The 17,021-nt window shown below is 32.9% G+C and overlaps 2 protein-coding genes across 3 annotated transcripts; one reads left to right on the forward strand and one right to left on the reverse strand.

The window, feature by feature from the left end:
- Nucleotides 1-4,641: 4,641 nt before the first annotated feature.
- LOC146935319 (F-box/kelch-repeat protein At3g23880-like) lies at nt 4,642-6,454 on the forward strand. Its single transcript, XM_085750509.1, has one exon. It carries the CDS (start codon nt 5,136-5,138, stop codon nt 6,291-6,293), a length of 1,158 nt encoding a protein of 385 aa, XP_085606635.1. The 5' UTR covers nt 4,642-5,135; the 3' UTR covers nt 6,294-6,454.
- A 6,116-nt stretch (nt 6,455-12,570) lies between these two features.
- Nucleotides 12,571-16,025, reverse strand: LOC146935320 (N-terminal acetyltransferase A complex catalytic subunit NAA10-like). 2 transcript variants are annotated; one of them, XR_015030183.1, is made up of 4 exons: nt 15,905-16,025; nt 14,809-15,677; nt 13,993-14,165; nt 12,571-12,855 (listed from the first exon to the last, which is right to left on the reverse strand). XR_015030183.1 is itself a non-coding variant. In XM_085750501.1 (4 exons), exons 2-3 carry the CDS (start codon nt 15,663-15,665, stop codon nt 13,995-13,997), a joined length of 348 nt encoding a protein of 115 aa, XP_085606627.1. In that variant the 5' UTR covers nt 15,666-15,677; nt 15,905-16,025; the 3' UTR covers nt 12,571-12,855; nt 13,993-13,994. The 2 variants fall into 2 exon arrangements, 1 of the variants encoding a protein (XP_085606627.1); XM_085750501.1 differs by having other exon boundaries at nt 15,489-15,677.
- Between the last annotated feature and the right edge of the window lie 996 nt (nt 16,026-17,021).

The raw sequence follows: 17,021 nt of genomic DNA on the forward strand, positions 1-17,021 counted from the left end.
TCCATGTGGCTATTCCAGACGATGCTTCCGTTTTGAAGGTATATGTATAATTTCAGTAATTCTAAAATAAAGCAAGTCACTAGTTTTTGTATATATGGTTCCCGTTGCTTTATTTGAGGCAGTTTGTATATTATATTGGGACCATACTTCAGCCTAAATAATTGAAGCTCATTTTGTCAATCACTTACAGAGACCATTCTTGTTTGCATTCAAACATAGACAATCAGAATTGAATAGCAAGGACTCTCAGGAAATATATGGTTCTTGGCTGATCAGTTTGAGAACCTAGCAGACTTCAACATAGAGAACCTGTGATTAGGAACAAACAAATTCCAAGTTACATGCATTTGTTGCAACCCCATAAAACATCTTGATGCCTAACCAACACAACCAACCAAACTATTTAATAAAATCTCCAAACAATCTTCTCTATGGAATCTTTACCTCTTATGTTTCCTAACTTGTACATACTGCTCACAAAATTAATCAAGCAAAAGGCTGAAAGATCAAGACTTTGCAAAACTCAATGAAGAGCAAGCAAGTCATCAATCCTATTACGATAGGTCGATAGCAATATAGTACAAAAATGTCATATGATCATATGCGCAAATGCCAGCTTTGCTACTACACCAAGACAGCAACCAAAACATCAAACCCCAATGAACAAACTACAGAATTATGTAGTGGTGAACAAATTCAGATTGTAAGAATGACAAACAATGATGTAATTCAAGTCGAAAGAAGGTAAGATAACTCTTGAGTCTTGAAGACTACATTGTGTAGATACGAGTAGATACAAGTGGACTAAATATTCTGCAATTCAAGTCGAAAGAAGGTAGGATAACTCTTGAAGACTATGTTGTGTAGGATAACTTTTGGAGAGATTGTCATAATATTCTACACATTTCTAAAAAAATTCATTAAAAAATCTAACGGGTAGATATGAGTGGACTAAATAGTAGCGACCAAAAGTAGTGATGGAAAACATTTGAGGGACTAAAATGTCTAACAAAATTTTTCGGGGGACTAAAACAAAAAGTTGGTGTATTTATAGGGACCAAAAACATATTTAACACTTTTATTTATAAAAACAGAACACATATTTGACCCTTTCTTTTAACCGCCAATTTCCTAAATGAATACAAGAGTCTCTATTTAAAGTGCAACATTGCTTAGAGGTTAAGATATAATAATCTGGCTTTTTCCTCCAATCTAGCTTGGAAAACAAGCAAAATCAGAATTTTACCCGCAGAAAAGTACATGGGCGCAAAGACTACGCAGGGGCGCATGAGGCAGACCCCAAGTACGTATGTCTAATTTTCAGGGGTGCACGAGGCAGTAGACTAAGTGCATATTTTTCAATTTTCGTCCTTTTTTTGAGTGTTCTTTCATTTTGAAATGCCTTGGAAGTTGAGATGAATTTTCCTAACTTGTATTGCCTTCAAAAGCCTTCTAGGAAACATTGATCTTCAATATTTATATCCTTCATACTTCATGAGACTAAGTGTTGTTTTTTTTTTTTGTTTTCCATGCCTTTTTAGGTGGAAAACCCTATTTTCACTCTCTTAACCCATGAGTAATCATGCACTATAAATAGAGACCCTTGCACACTCTTTTATTCATTCAAAAAGCTAGCGGTACAAGGCAAGGGTCAAGCCTCAGGATCTTCAAGAAAGAGGATCTCCGTCCTCCTTTTGTTCTCTCTAGGGTATGTTTTTCTATTGGTTTGTAATGAAGTCAGTTACCATGTGCAACTAAACCTCTTTGACTATGATTGTGATGTCAGTTTCTATACGGTATATTAGATAGTGCATATTAGGATTAATGACCCTAATTCCATTGTTGAAAGGAAATAGTGATTTACTTTTTCAATATAATTGAATCTAAGTATGAATTTAGAGCTATAACTCATCTTAAGGGAACCTTGCAATTGTAAATGGTTGAATTGCGGGGACATTAAAATAAACTTCAAGTGATTCATCAAGGGGTTATGTTCTACTTTCTTAAATCATAAAAAAATATGCTAAAGTGCAACTTTGACCCCTTATCTTTCAAAAAGTTGCGATTTTGGCCCCCTAACTTTGAAAACTGCTGAGAAGGCGACACGTGTCCAAAAAAAGGGGCCATTTTGAAAAGATAAGGGGTCATAATCGCAACATTTTGAAAAGATAAGGGGTCAAAAAACATATTTCCCTTATGTTAGGGGGTTAAAAGAGCATATTTCCCTAAACATGGGGGCCAAAATTGTAGTTTTCAAAGTTAGGGGGCCAAAATCGCAACTTTTTGAAAGATAGGGGGTCAAAGTTGCACTTTAGCCAAAAAAATAAGACAAGTTATGAAATAATAATTTCTTCAAGGATTCCTTAATCACTGTTAAACTTTTAAATTAACAAAACATAATCTCGCATTGGGCAGGAAATTTATAACCTTGCACCTACCTTCAAATCTTTTTTCTTTTATTTGATTTTTAAATAGGTTCCGCTAATTGCTAAGTTGAACGACAATCCCTATAAAGATGATTAACTTACTACTTTATTACTAGAAATGATTTGGCGCACTTACCAATTCACTGGATACATCATCATTGGCTTTTGCAGTTGTATTGCTTATGATAGCAGACGTTTGTACAATTTTTGGGTGTCTTGCACTGTTCAGTGTTACAAGTTTATTTTTCCTTAGAAAAAGGTATATATCACTGATGTAGATGAAGTAGGAAAATCCAAAATGATTAAAACTAGGAAGATGTTAATTCTCTTAAAAGTACTTTGAATGAAGACTCTCGTTAAACGCCTCCAAAATCATGGAAAACACTTGATCGTCATTCGCAAAATCAAATAATTGGAGAAACAGCAGATAAAGCCATAACAAGATGATAATTTCAAATTAATGGCATGGCTATGAAAAAACCAAAATCGAACCAAAATCCTTAAAGGAAGCAATTGTTGACAATTCATTAATATTTGTTATGAAAGAAGTATGATCACAACTTGATAAAAATGAAGTATGGACGTTTTCCAACCTCTTCAAACCTGTAGCTCTATATTGGAAGCCATATGAATTTTACTTGTATATGCATCTCATAAATGTTTCAAACTTTTTCAAATGGAAGTTAAAATTGTCTTTTTGAATGGTTATCTATATGAGGAGGAGTACGTACATAAACCTCCATGAGGTTGGTATGAGATATTAAGTATGTTCTCAAGAGAAAATATTGAAACTGCATTTTTTAGAAAAATAAAGAATTGTTTTTTTAATATTTTTGCAAGTATATTTTGATGACATCAATTCTCAAGCCACAAATTAGAAAATGTTTGAGGAATTTTCAAACTTCATGCAAAGTGAGTGAATTTTTAAACCTTCATGCTATTATTGTGTATATAACGTATGCTCGTGAGTGAATTTTATAAGACAGATTACAAAGTAAACACAATTTTTTTTATGAATCAGCAAATATTATTAAAGAGGCCGATGACAAAATGAAAACATATTAGTTTGCTTCCAATGTTGTAACCAATCTGTGACTCCTGCTGAAGGACACAATATAATAGCTGATCCTGAACGGAAAGTTGAGAAGGAAAAGGCCATACAATAAACTCCCTCCTCCAAAATGATAGGCCATTGCATTGCGGTAAATGTTGTGGCCTCCACCGACGAAAAAGAATCCCGGGGTTTACGATACTTCAAGACAAATATAAAGCTTTTAAAATTTTGATGCTCAATTTGGGGGAAAAAATATTAAATTTACTGATGTTCTTTAATTTATAAAAAGATTATTTTAAATCTATTTTGATAAGAACTAAATTATTTGTGCCTTTGCTTAAAAAAATAAAAAATTATCAGTGCTTGATGTGTAAGCATTTTTTTTTTTGACAAATTTGATGGGTTAGCAAGTCAATTTACTTATTTTTTTATTTTTCCTAAAGGCAAATAGATACATAAATAATATTTATAAAATTAGTAGCAATTGGGAGCGGTTATGTTGGGAAGCTCTATTGGTTTGAGTTAAAGGACAAGAAATTGGAGATCCTAATTCAAACACGAACGAAGGAGAAAAAACTAATCTAACTATTAACATATGAATTTTTAAAAAATATTTGCATTACTTATTTTGTAAGAACCCATTCTTTATATGAAATGTTTGGGTTGAGTTATGCCAAATCAAATGTATATATTGTTTTTATTTAGAGAACTATTAGTAATCTTGTCAAAAAAAAAAAGAGAACTATTAGTAACACATTCAAAAATAATATTTTAAAAAAAAAATTTAGAGAGACTGATAGTTTCAACAAATTCAAAAAAGTTTAATTAAAATTGTGGTAAAAAGAAGTATCTGAGACAAATATGACAGTTTTGAGCCTCATTGGTGTTTTTGAACTGAATTAAATATAAATATTTTGAAAATGCTATTTGAATCTGAATATCATAGTCTTAAACTTGGGGGATTATCTCGTCACTCTAAATGTTTATTAAATTAAAAAAAAAATTATTCCCCTAAAACAAAGATAAAAAATCTTATTTGAAAAAAAAAAGTCTTAATCCGATTTAAATTTATTTTCTTGGTACAAGACCGATTTAATGTTATTACCCAAAAAAAGTCTTAGACTATTTAAATACATTCGTAAAAAGATTGTCAAAATTTTTATTAGAAAAAAAAAAGTGTAGACTGATTTAATTGTATTTAAAACGTTACCAAAATTACTCGTTGAACAATGAAATAAAAGCAAATCTGTCATTTTTTTCTTACTAAAAAAGCAAATCGTATTTTATAGTCCGTCAACTAAAACATTTATGTCTCTCTCAAAAAAAAAACTAAAACATTTACAGATAAGGAAAAAAAAATTAAAAAAAGGACACATAAAATTCAAACTTTTGACCGTGGTCAAACAAACCCATTACATAGTAACAATAGGATCTATAAAATTCCATACTCTGATTTATGAGACCATTACCTTCCTTCGATTCTCTCCTACTCCTCTCTTCAACAAACATTTTAGGTTTTTTCTCTCTACCTTTTCAATTCCATTTCTCTCTGATTTATGAGTGTTGTTTTGAACGCAAACCATCTATGATATATCTCAAAACATCTATGATTGTTTCTGTTCTATTTTTCTCAAAACCCTTCGCTTAGTTGAGAAATGGCGCAGGTTAGCAGTGATGGAGAAGACGACCCAAACAACATCGTCCCTACTTCTCTGTCACTCACGGCCGAAACAACCACTGAAACCCAACTTCCTACTCTTCCTTTCGATGTCCTGCCTGAAATTCTTTGTAGGCTTCCTGTCAAATTACTCGGACAGCTTCGGTGCCTCTGTAAGTCCTTCAATTCTCTTATTTCTGATCCAAAATTCGCAAAAAACCATCTTCAATCGTCAACAAAGCGCCACCACCTCATGTTAACATGCATTGACGACATCCCGAGTGAGTGGTGGCTTCTGTGTAATTCCCCAATCCCATCGATTTTATCTACTTCTTCCATTTTTACACAGACACAACTTTACCCTCCCAATAGTATCACAACTTTATTTTCCAATGGACAGAAATTTGTGGACTTAAGGTGCTCTTCCGATGGCATCTTTTGCGGTATGCTAGATTTTGGTTGTTTTTTTTTGTGGAACCCTTCCATTACAAAGTTTAAGTTATTGCCTCCCCTGGGAAATTCGTGCGATGGTCATGCTTTTTCCGTAAGCTTTGGGTATGATCATTTCATTGATAATTATAAGGTCATTGCTGTTTCTCTAAAAAATAAAGTTTGTGTTTATACTTTGGGGACTGATTATTGGACACAAATAGAGGACATCCCAAATAATTACAACATCCATCAACGTGGAACATTTGTGAGTGGCACTATTAATTGGTTCGCAAGGGATGATTCACGTATGCAATTCATTCTTTCTTTTGATTTAGAGAAGGAGTCATATCAACATCTTTTGCTACCTGATTCTAAGAATGATGATAATTCGCCATTCTTAGGTTTGGTGAGGGATTGCTTGTGTGTCTCTAGAAGTAGTGATATGTTTATGGATGTTTGGATTATGAAGGAGTACGGAGATCAGGAGTCTTGGACTAAATTGTACATTGTTCCTGACATACCAGATCAGGGTCTCAAACCCTTTAAAGCTTTATATATTTTCGAGGATGACCAACTGTTGGTAGAGTTTTATGCAATGGAAGGTGGAAATAGCAAGTTGGTTGTTTATGATTCCAAGACTGGTACTTTGAATATTCCTGAGTTTCAAAACAACTATGAACAAATATGCACAAATGTCTACATCGAGAGTCTGATATCACCTTAAGCAAGGATTCAACTTTAACATATTAATGTTTAGTTTTTTTGATTGTGTTTTTTATTTTATGTCTGATTTGATTCTTAGTGATTTGTTGGATAATAATCAATGGTTAAGGAAATCCATAGGCTGGACATTACTTTTATTTTCAATAGTATGGTTAATTTGAGTTGTTGATTCTCTCTTATCTTGCATTGTACTTTAAATAATTAATAATCATGAATTACAATAAATGGTTTATCTTTTGATTTTCTAAGATTTGTGTTGTGATTTATATGCAATAATGTTAAAAATGTTTGAGAAATCAGTTCAGTTGGAAAATTCGTTCAGAATCAGAAAATTTGTTTATTCAACTATGTTAACCTATTCATAACTAGTTTTTCAACCAACTGAGTTTGAAATCACAATTTTGTTCTCGACCGAATCAGGATGATTTTCAACTACTTTGATTTGTCAGAATTGCCAACCAGTTTGGTTTGATTCAGTTTGGCATTTCCATGCTGAATTGAAAGCAGTATCGCCACTGCCAACATTTACTGAGTAAACTCTTCAAGCATTTTTTCTTCCCAAACTTTTAGTTTACTAATGTAAAGTTCTATGCACATTCGCCTTTTCCTGACGATAAGTCTAATATATGCACTTTCATGAGTAGCTAATCTAGTTGTATTTATTTGACAAGTACTACATTTTGTTGCATAATGGAATTTATTCTTGCAGGGCTTCTATTTTATGATGTATAATCAGTTAGTTATCTTGAGATTGAGAGAGAATAGAGTCATAATCATGAAAACTTCAGTTTTTCCGTGACAGTTTGGGATAACATGGTCATTCTATATGTTTGTTTTATTTCCTTAATTTACTTAATTACTTTGTACAATTGTCTTATAAAACAAACATTTGTGTAATTGTTAATAAGAATTTAGAAAAGTAGGTTATGATATTCTTATAAGTTGTTTTAAGTTTATTTGTATAAGATGTTTAAGATAGCTAATATAAAAAACTTATACATAACTACATATATCCTTTCTTTTATTGGAGAAACAATTTATATAAGTAACCTTTTTTTAAAATCCTTTTTTCTCATTATTTTACATGGTTTTCTTTCAATATTAAGTAACCTTTCTATCAATGCTAGTTTAGTATTGCTAGATGATTGGACTCTCATGCCTCTGTTGGTTAAGTTGAAATTTTTTTCATTTCATATCATGGGTACTATATTCCCGTATGAATGCTACTAGTAGATACAAAGTATTGTATTTACTATTTTATCTTTTAATATTATTATTTAAAATATTAAATAAAAAATAAATCCCATTTAAATAGGACAATCCCACTACAATACGAACAATATTATTCATATGGGTCCCTTTTCTTTATTTATAGTATAGATATGAATAATATTGTTCGCATTGTAGTGGGATTGTCCTATTTAAATGGGATTTATTTTTTATTTAATATTTTAAATAATATTATTAAAAGATAAAATAGTAAATACAATACTTTGCACTTCAAACGTTTTTGGCACCTTTGTGGTCCCAATATAAAAGTTTCGATAAGACTAGCTGGGAACTCACCATATTCAAGCCACAAAACACCTGAATGAAAAATTTCGGGACCACAAAGGTGCCAAAAACGTTTGAAGTGCAAAATATACCTATAATTTTAATAAATTTTTTATAAAAACTATTGCTCGTAAATTTTACGCATAAGTGCAATTAGAAGAGAGGATAGACGTGCGCAAAGTGTCAGTCTAAACACTAGTTCTATATAAAGGGGTTAGCAGATCAAGAGCTTAGTTTATTTTTTTATTTCAATTATACCCTTAAACAAATTTCGTATGTTAATTTTCTGTTGTTGGTGTTATTAAAAGATATAATAATTACTTATCAAAATATATTAATGTTAGGTTTGTTTTTATTTGAATTTGAAATTACTTATAATTTTAATCAAAATTAAAATTTCATATAAAATACTGTTCATAATCTACAGATGTTAGTGCAATAAAAAGAGTAAAAAGACAAACACGTGAATGGTAAATAAAATTTAAATAATATGTGCATTATTATTTTGAAGTGTGTTTTTCACTAAATTTATAATATTTGAAGTGTTCACTATGAAATTGAAACCAACAATAGATTGGTCTAAGTGGTATATAATTTCAACCTAAGTGTTCAAAAGTTCAATTCCCTTTTGTATATAGAGAAAATTCAGTTGAGACCTTGACATTAAATGTTTGTGTTGAATAAAGAGACTCCATCATATCAAATTGAAGTTTAGTGTTAAAGTTAACAATACTATTTTATTTTTTGTTTGAGCAACACTACTAACTTTTTGTATCATGTTTGTGTAATGGATTAGCACTAGTATATCAAAATTCTGTATTTGTACAACATACATTTATAGGAATATTACTATTGTGTAGCTTTAAAAAAGCCAGGTTATAAAAAAGCAATATGGAAATTGCTGCAACTTCACAGCACAAACTACCATATAGCAGAAGTACAAACATATAGTTGTGCACATGAATACCATTACGTTACATTGGTCTTGTACAATTACTGAAATACTTTACAAAAGAATTTAAACACTTCTATATAGGCTTTGTTTGCGAGTTTGGAGGGAAAAGGAAGGAAAGTCTTGGAAAAATAAGGAAGGAGTAAGTGAAAGAAATAGAGGACATTGAAGGGAGGGGCTTTGGGGTTTGGGAGGGTTTATATGAATTCTTCAAATTTAATATATGTTGTATAATATTCTTAAATTTAAAATATATTAATCATAAACATTAATTTATCACTCTCTAAAAAAAAGTACTATATCAAAAAATGTGAAAGATTTCTCAATTTTCCCCTATATTTCTCTCCCCCATAGCTTTTCCTTCCCCTCCCCTCCAAACTCCCAAACAAGGCGTTAGGGAAAGCTTAATTAGTAAAATTGCTGTTAGTAAGAGAAGCAGAGAGAGGAAAATGAGGGATACATCATTAACTAACATATATAGTTCCCACCATAAGTTCCTGCAACAACAGAATCTCTCTTCACCTAGTTAGGGTGCACTGCATGAATTAAACAATATTTTTATATTCTTGCTATCATAAACCAATTCTTCAGCAATGTCATATTAGTGTCTTTCTTTCTATAAAGAGTCTTCAGTGGTCATACCAAATAAATGGCGTTTAACTTGGCAATTATGAAAAATAGTATAAGTGTTTACCTGTGGCCAATGCTATCGAAGCCAAGTATTTACCTTTGGAACAAAGTTTAGATATGAATATGATCTTTCAAACATAAAACATTCATTTCACTCTCACATTATTTAGTTGTATCACAAGATATGGTCTTTCAAACTTGAATTATTCATTTCAATCTCATCTTCTTTGATTCTTTTTAAGCCAATGGCCAAATGTATTAAAACAAAATCTTGTGGTTGGACAACAATGTTATTTGCTACAACTTCAAAATATAAACTGACATACACCATATAGTTGGAAACACACATGTATACTCACACAAAAAATTCATCTATGCATATGTACCAAGCACAGACAATATTTCTTGCAAATAATAATCACGTATTAGAATTAATAGAGAAATGAAAGGAGAAAGTTATTATGGGATAGTTTTTGAATGATTTTGTGAGGGAGAGACCAGGCTCTCATGTTCTTGGAGGGAGAGACCGAGACTCTCGAATTTCCTGGATAGTAGTACGTAATAGTGCATAATATCTCTTTTTTTTAATTTACGTGTGAAATCTAGTTTTACTTGTTTGGAAGTAGTCCAACTCTCTAGTGCAAAAGAAGATAGACCTTGGTGGAAGTAACCAACAGAGGTGAATGCTCAGTTAAATATTTTTCAAAAGCGTATCTCGAGTTAAATGGTACTTGATGAAACTCTGTCATTACTAGTTTATTAGACATTTTTCATGTAATTTTAAGGATATTCATTGTGATTCATGGAGCTGCAAGCTACAAAAGAAAAAGAAATTGAAGTTTGGAAGACTGGAAATTGGCCACCGAATGCTTGAATTCGGCCACCGATTTTGCTGCTAGTTTAAGCCTTGTAATTACTGGAAAAATCGGCTACCGAGTGAAGAAAATCGGCCACCGATTTTGGCATCTTGGGCATCACATTTTTTGAATTCGGCCACCGATTTTGGAGCACGGTGGCCGATTTTTATCAGCTTATAAATATAAAGGTGCTTTTTTAGATTAAGGGTTCACGAATTTTGAGACCTAAAGCATATTTTGGAGTAGAGACTTTGGAGATCTAGTGGGAAACCATCACAACTAATAGTCAATCATCCATTACATGTATGAATCCTTCTTCTTATGTTAGTTAGCTTATACTTTAGCAATGAGTAACTAAATCTTTTGTGGTTAATCCTGAGATGAATTTGATGTAATCCTATGGAAACCCTAATTTGTTGAACTCCTTTGAATTTCAATGAAAGTTTAGTCTTTATTCATATTACCTTGTTTTAATGCTTTTTGTATGTTTATCATCGACTATTAACCCTAGCTTTTATGAATATGCAAATTGATCATAGAGATTTGAATGACCACTAACCCTGGCTTTTAACTCTGAACTAGGTAATAGGTTTAACCTAAGTAATCAAGGTAGAGATAGATCATTATTAGGTTATGACATAGGGACTAACGTTCTTATACCTCCAACGGTTTTGAATTCACTTAAGAGATTAAGGGGTTGTCACTTGCGGGGAGAATTCTAGGTCAAGAGATTGGGTAGAATTATTGTGTTAATCTGTCGTGAAACTAAATAATCATTGACTGAACTAGGAGTGTGAATTACCATAGGAGAGCTTCAGAGGATTCGAAGGTCTTAACCATACTTCTCTCAAATTTTCTAAAACTAATCTTTTATTGTTTTTAATCTGTTTATGTTACAAAACAACTCAACTGCGTCGGGCATCAATATAATTTATTACATCCATTTTAATAATGAAATTGCTAAGTGGAAGTTAAATACAGTCCTCGTGGAAACGAATTTTTTATTATTTCGATTGAATTTGGTTCACTTGCCAAATATCCATAAGTACTATGCATGCATTTTGTGGCGTGTGGAGATGGGTCACTCATCCAAAGGAAGAGTTTCTTGTGTGGTTTTTTTATGCAAGAGATTGAATACTTGGAGAAAACTGAGGAGATTAAATATCATACGAGATTCCAGTAAAGCTTTCTCTCTGTTTTGTAGTTCGAATGAGGATGTTTGTTTGTCATTTATTTTAACATTGCAGGTATAGTTGTCAAGTTTGGATGGCCATGTTGCAGTGATGGTATTGGTTTCCGTGCTAGATTGAGTTAGTGCTAGGAGGGTTTCGAAAGGAGCTATGGATTTCTTTGTATTTTGTTGTTTTTTTTTTTGTAAATTTGGTGTCAGCGAAACATCGTTGTGTTCGACAATGAAAAAACAGATTGCAAAAGATCTTAGTACTTGGCAAAATTAAGATTGGGGTTCTTGCTGAAGAGTTGGTGCCTAGAGTGTCTCTATTCACCTGGAGATTTGGTTCGTAATATTAAATATGGTACGCCAATGGAAGAGATTAAAAGGAGGAATATATGTTCTATTAGATGGTGTCCCCCTCCATCGAAATCTTGGAAATGGAACATTGATGAATCGACAAAAGGGAAGCCCGGACCGGAAGGCATATGAGGTGTCCTTCGGGATTTGCAAGGAAACAGGTTAGCTAAATTTCCTTTGCGTTAAGAGTTAATTCTGGATCAGCAGGGGAACACATTGTCCTAGATAAAGAACAAGGAGGCTTGCCCGTGGCAGATGAGATCTTATTACGATTCAAATTGCGGATGTCCTTAGAAAAGGAAGGTTCGTCTATTACATGAGCGCATGCGGTGTGGCTTTGGAGCAGTGTCAATGTGTGAAGTCATATTTTTCAGTGTTTGTGTCCAGGCTTTGTTGATATATGTTTTTACTGACTCTCGTGTGGATTCAGTTCAAATAATTATTGTGTCCACCTGGTCTGATTTGCTTGTATTGGTTCAGCTTGGTTGTTTTAGAGCTTTCATTGCCTAACCTTGTTTTATAAATCACACTAGAGACATTTAAGAAACTATCTTTATAGTCCATTAAACTATTGAACTCAACTATATTCCTTCTCAATTATCACAAATTCACAGGAATAAATTGCACAACCATATTTCCTCTCACTACTCAGCACTCACTTGATGCATGCATACTTCAATTGCCCCGGGAGCACCAGTTAACATTTCCCTTCAAGATATAAGGCATTACAATACCAAATTGTTCATAAGACATACTTCAAAAGATATTGAAGTACTCATTACCACCCTACTTTAAAAGATACCAAACTTCGAAAAATCCCGCAGTACTACATGTTAAATCCTTAACACCTAATCTATGGTTATATCAAATTGTTCATAAGACATACTTCATAAGATATCAAAGTAGCTGTGGCCACCCCTACTTTAAAAGATATCATACTACAAAATATTCAAAGTACAACATATTAAATCTTTAACACGTAGTATTGACTAGCTGAAGAAGGTCTTCCTCCTCCTGCGGGAGAATTCATGTTTGAGACCTGAAATTAAAACCAAAAAACACCATGATTTAATTGACTTCAGCATTCTGTAAGTGAACTCCTTCAATAAGAACAAATTAATCCCAATTCATTTAACAAGGAAGAAAATACGCAAATAGTAAAAGGTCTGTAAGTGAACTCTCAGTAAGAACAAATTAATCCCAATTCATTTAACAAGGAAGAAGATACGCAAATAGTAAAAGTAATTAACACCATGGCTATGATCCTCAGGACATTTTACTCCAAGTGTTAATCTAAGTCCAACAAAACCCCACCCTAATATGAATCCTCAATAAGCAATGAGCAACATATTATTTAATGCCAATCAATTAAGAGAACAAATGGCAGTTTTGTACACAGAGCACAATATACAGAGTCGGAAAAAAGTCCAATAAGAGCAGAGTCAAAAAAACAAACCCAAGGAAGCATAAATGATTAAAGCTCGACCAGACAGAGCACAATATACAGAGTATATAGCAAACACTTAATTCCTAGATCTTTGAAAAAGACAAATTAAATATACTGCTTGATTGTACAAATTAAATATACTGTTTGAGTATGTGAAGAAATTTTTAATGATGACAACTGTTTCCACTATCTAAAAGTCGTCCTTATAAGGTCGTAGTTAACATCATGTAAAGTAACACAGTCATTCATTTTTTCTTACCATAATTTGAAATCAATAAGTAACAGTTTACTAGTACACCACACTAAAATAGAAATCACTGATAAGAAAGTATACAACAATTGTGTATTTCCCATTAGAACTACACTCAAGAAATTATCTACTATGAAATTCTACGACTGTCCAAAATCTGACCTCACGCCCACCCTACACAGTTAAACTGCACATAAATCTAACTACATCAATCCATGTAAAGAGCATATTATCCAAGGATGAAAAAGTCGGTTAAATACTTGCATTGGCATCTCCACAAAAAGATAGCGATCAAAAATCAAATATTCATTACCTAAATATTAGTGACTATCAAGTAAAATAGCACGACTTTAACATAGCTAAATAATTCTACAACAAAACACATTGCCATCATGTCAATATTAAACCAGCCATCAAAGTTTCAATTATTTTCACAATACATTCAAGAAAATGGAAAAGGATGGGGGAGTGGGTCTCACAGTTAGGTGGCAACATGCTTCCCCTTGAGTATCTTCCTCAAGACAATAGCGTCCTCCTCATCATCAAAATACTTGGCCTTCACCTCGAGAAGTGTGTAACCCATCTTCTCAAACAAACCATGAGCTGCAGAGCTGCTCTTCCGGACGTGCACTAAGACACCTTTAGCACCCACCTTCAATCAAATTACACAGTGTAACAGACTATTAATGGAAAAAATATGTATTGACAACCAAAAACATCAAAAAAGGTCTGTACAACAGCTGCAGGTCTCAAGGTAGAGAGAACCTAGAGAAAATCCGCACCACAAGATTAGGAAACAAGAAAACCAAAAGAAAAATCTCGGAGGACCAGAACACTCCCCATACAAGACTAACTACATAAAAAATAACAAACCCCAACCACCAAAATCACTAACAAAAAGAAAGAGAAAGAAGAAAAGAAGCCAAAAACACTTCCCCACAGAGAATTGGTTTTGCCTCCCACTCATAAAGGGAGTGGCAATGATTCGGGAATTCACCGAAGAACCACTTCCAGGAATAGATGATAATCCTAGCCTAGTGAAACTCAGATTCTACCAGAAAACAGAAAATCACCATGGGTTTATAAATCACACAGTGGCGTGCTAGATTAACAAAAATCCTAGCCTACTCTGCCTTCCCACCCCTAACGAAACAACCGAACCAAGCTTCATACCTAACCATTAAAATAACTCCATACATAACCAGTTAAAAGGCCTATACCACACCCTATACACTAACCGACAAGTGACAAACCTAATCCAAAAAACAAGATTATAACAGAATAAAGAAACAAACCTTCCATGGTGTTTTTGGCGGCGGTGATAAGACCAGTAGCGATACCACGTTTATGATAGGTATGGTGAACGAAGAGGGAAGCAATACCAAGGTTATCAAAATCGGGACTTTACTTCAAGTCGAAAGGGAGTAGCAAAATCGGGACTCGTAAAATCGCAATCAAAATCGAAGGATTTTACCCAAGGACTTTAGTAGAATCGATGTAGGATAGCAAAGTCGGGACTCGTAAAATCGCAATCAAAATCGAGGATTGTACCAAAACAAAAATAATGTTAAATATATGTTATAAATTGCATATAGTCATAAATGACTAAAGTTCAAAGTCCACAAAATACATATACATAAATGTGGGGGAAGTGAAAGAATGAAAATTTTTAGCCTTTTGGGTATTTATAGAACGGGTCATGGATTCAAATCGGGTCAATTTACGAACTGGGTCAAAAATTAACCCTTATCAAAAAATGAACAAAATCCTTCAAAATCCATCAAAATCCTGCGATTTTGAATGGATTTCACGATTTTGTGCGATTTTGTGCGATTTTGATAGGATTTTGTCTGTTTTTGGGACTTTGCTATGGATTTGAGTCGCTGAAGCTACACAAAGTCGCAAAAACTAGGATTTTGGGACTTAAGTCGGGTTTTTGATAACAATGAGCAATACTAAAATGGCCATTCCCTACCTCTTCACCTTCAGAGAGGACATAAGCAACAATACAGCCGCTGCAATCGTCCGCGACGTGAAGAAGCTTTTCACACAATGTGCCAATATTCGGGCGAGTAACGAGATTGTTGTTACTGTTCCAATCTAATATGTCTCTAATTGTTGCGTCTCTTATGCACACCTTCTTTGACGACATTGTTACTTGTACCTGTTTCATGGTTAGGGTTCTAAACATTGTTATGTTTTGGAATTTTAAAGAGAATGGGAGTTTAAACACCAAATAAAAAAATGCACTTCTTATTGTCGAGACATAAACTTAGAAAGAAATTAGGGTTTCTTTATGATTTCTCACTCAACATGAGGGTTTCAATAGAAATTTGGGGGTTTTCAAATTTTAAAGCATAACAGACGAATTTATGGAAGAACAAGACTTACCCTTGAAACTGAAGATTAACGTGGCGGCGGTATGGTCTCCGACACGGTGGCTCTGCTCCGAGCAATGGAACAAAACCTTCTCTATTGTAAAGAGACCAAAATGCGTGACAGAGAAAACAGATTAAATGGACTTCTAGGATTTTGTTTTAACACCGCTTTTAATTAAATCATTTCTTTTTTAGAATTAACATTTGTTATTTTCCTTAAAAAAAAAACTTTTTTTTTGAGAGGAAAAAAAACATTTTTTTTTGACAAAAGAGGAAAAAAAACATTTGTTATTTATTATTGATATAGTTTAAACAAAGGAAAATGTTAACTAGTGCCCCGGATATTGGTTAAGGTGTCAAATATAGTAGTATCCTGCATTGAAAGTTGTGCAGTCATTGCATTAAAAGTTTAAAATGTGTTCTTTTTGACTTAAAATTTCCACTTTTAGATTCCTTAACTAGTGTCTTGGGAGCACCGGTTAACATGACCCTTAAACAAAATATTACTCTTTCCGTTTTTTATTTTATTGATATTTTAGCTCTTGGCAGAAGTCTTAAGAAGTAATTAAAATAGATAAATATTTGTATGTTTTAGACTAAAAAGTATTAATTTATAATTAAATTCACATGTGATAAGTCAAAGTCACAACTCATTTAATTGTTTAAATGTTTGTTTTTCAACAAGGGTAAACTTAAGAAAAAATATTAAATATACTAAAACATCAAATATTTTGAAATATAATTGAAGTCCTAAAACATCAAAAGAATAAAAACCGAAGAGAGTAATGTTAAGAGTTCCACATCGAATAAGAGATTGTTTGACAATGTGTTTATAAGTGGGGACAATCCCCATCGCAAAAGTCGGTTTTGTATGGATGAGTTAGGTTTAACCACAATTTCTAAGATAGTATCAAAGCCTCTTCAAGATCCATCGGACAACCCTGCTATCATGTTTCGGTTATCGGACCATCCACCATTTAAGAAGTAATAAAATTCTAAAAAAACAAAAAATTAATGAAATGAAACATAAGTGGGGAAGAGTATTGAAAATAAAAAAAAAAAAATACTTGTTCCAACTTCTACTGCGGATCTGCCTGTCTGGTGCTCGTCTACATACCTTTTGCACCATT

The sequence above is a fragment of the Medicago sativa genome, chromosome 3 (genome assembly GCF_051527215.1).
Source record: "Medicago sativa cultivar Bolivia chromosome 3, Bolivia_mono, whole genome shotgun sequence".
NCBI lineage: Eukaryota > Viridiplantae > Streptophyta > Magnoliopsida > Fabales > Fabaceae > Medicago > Medicago sativa.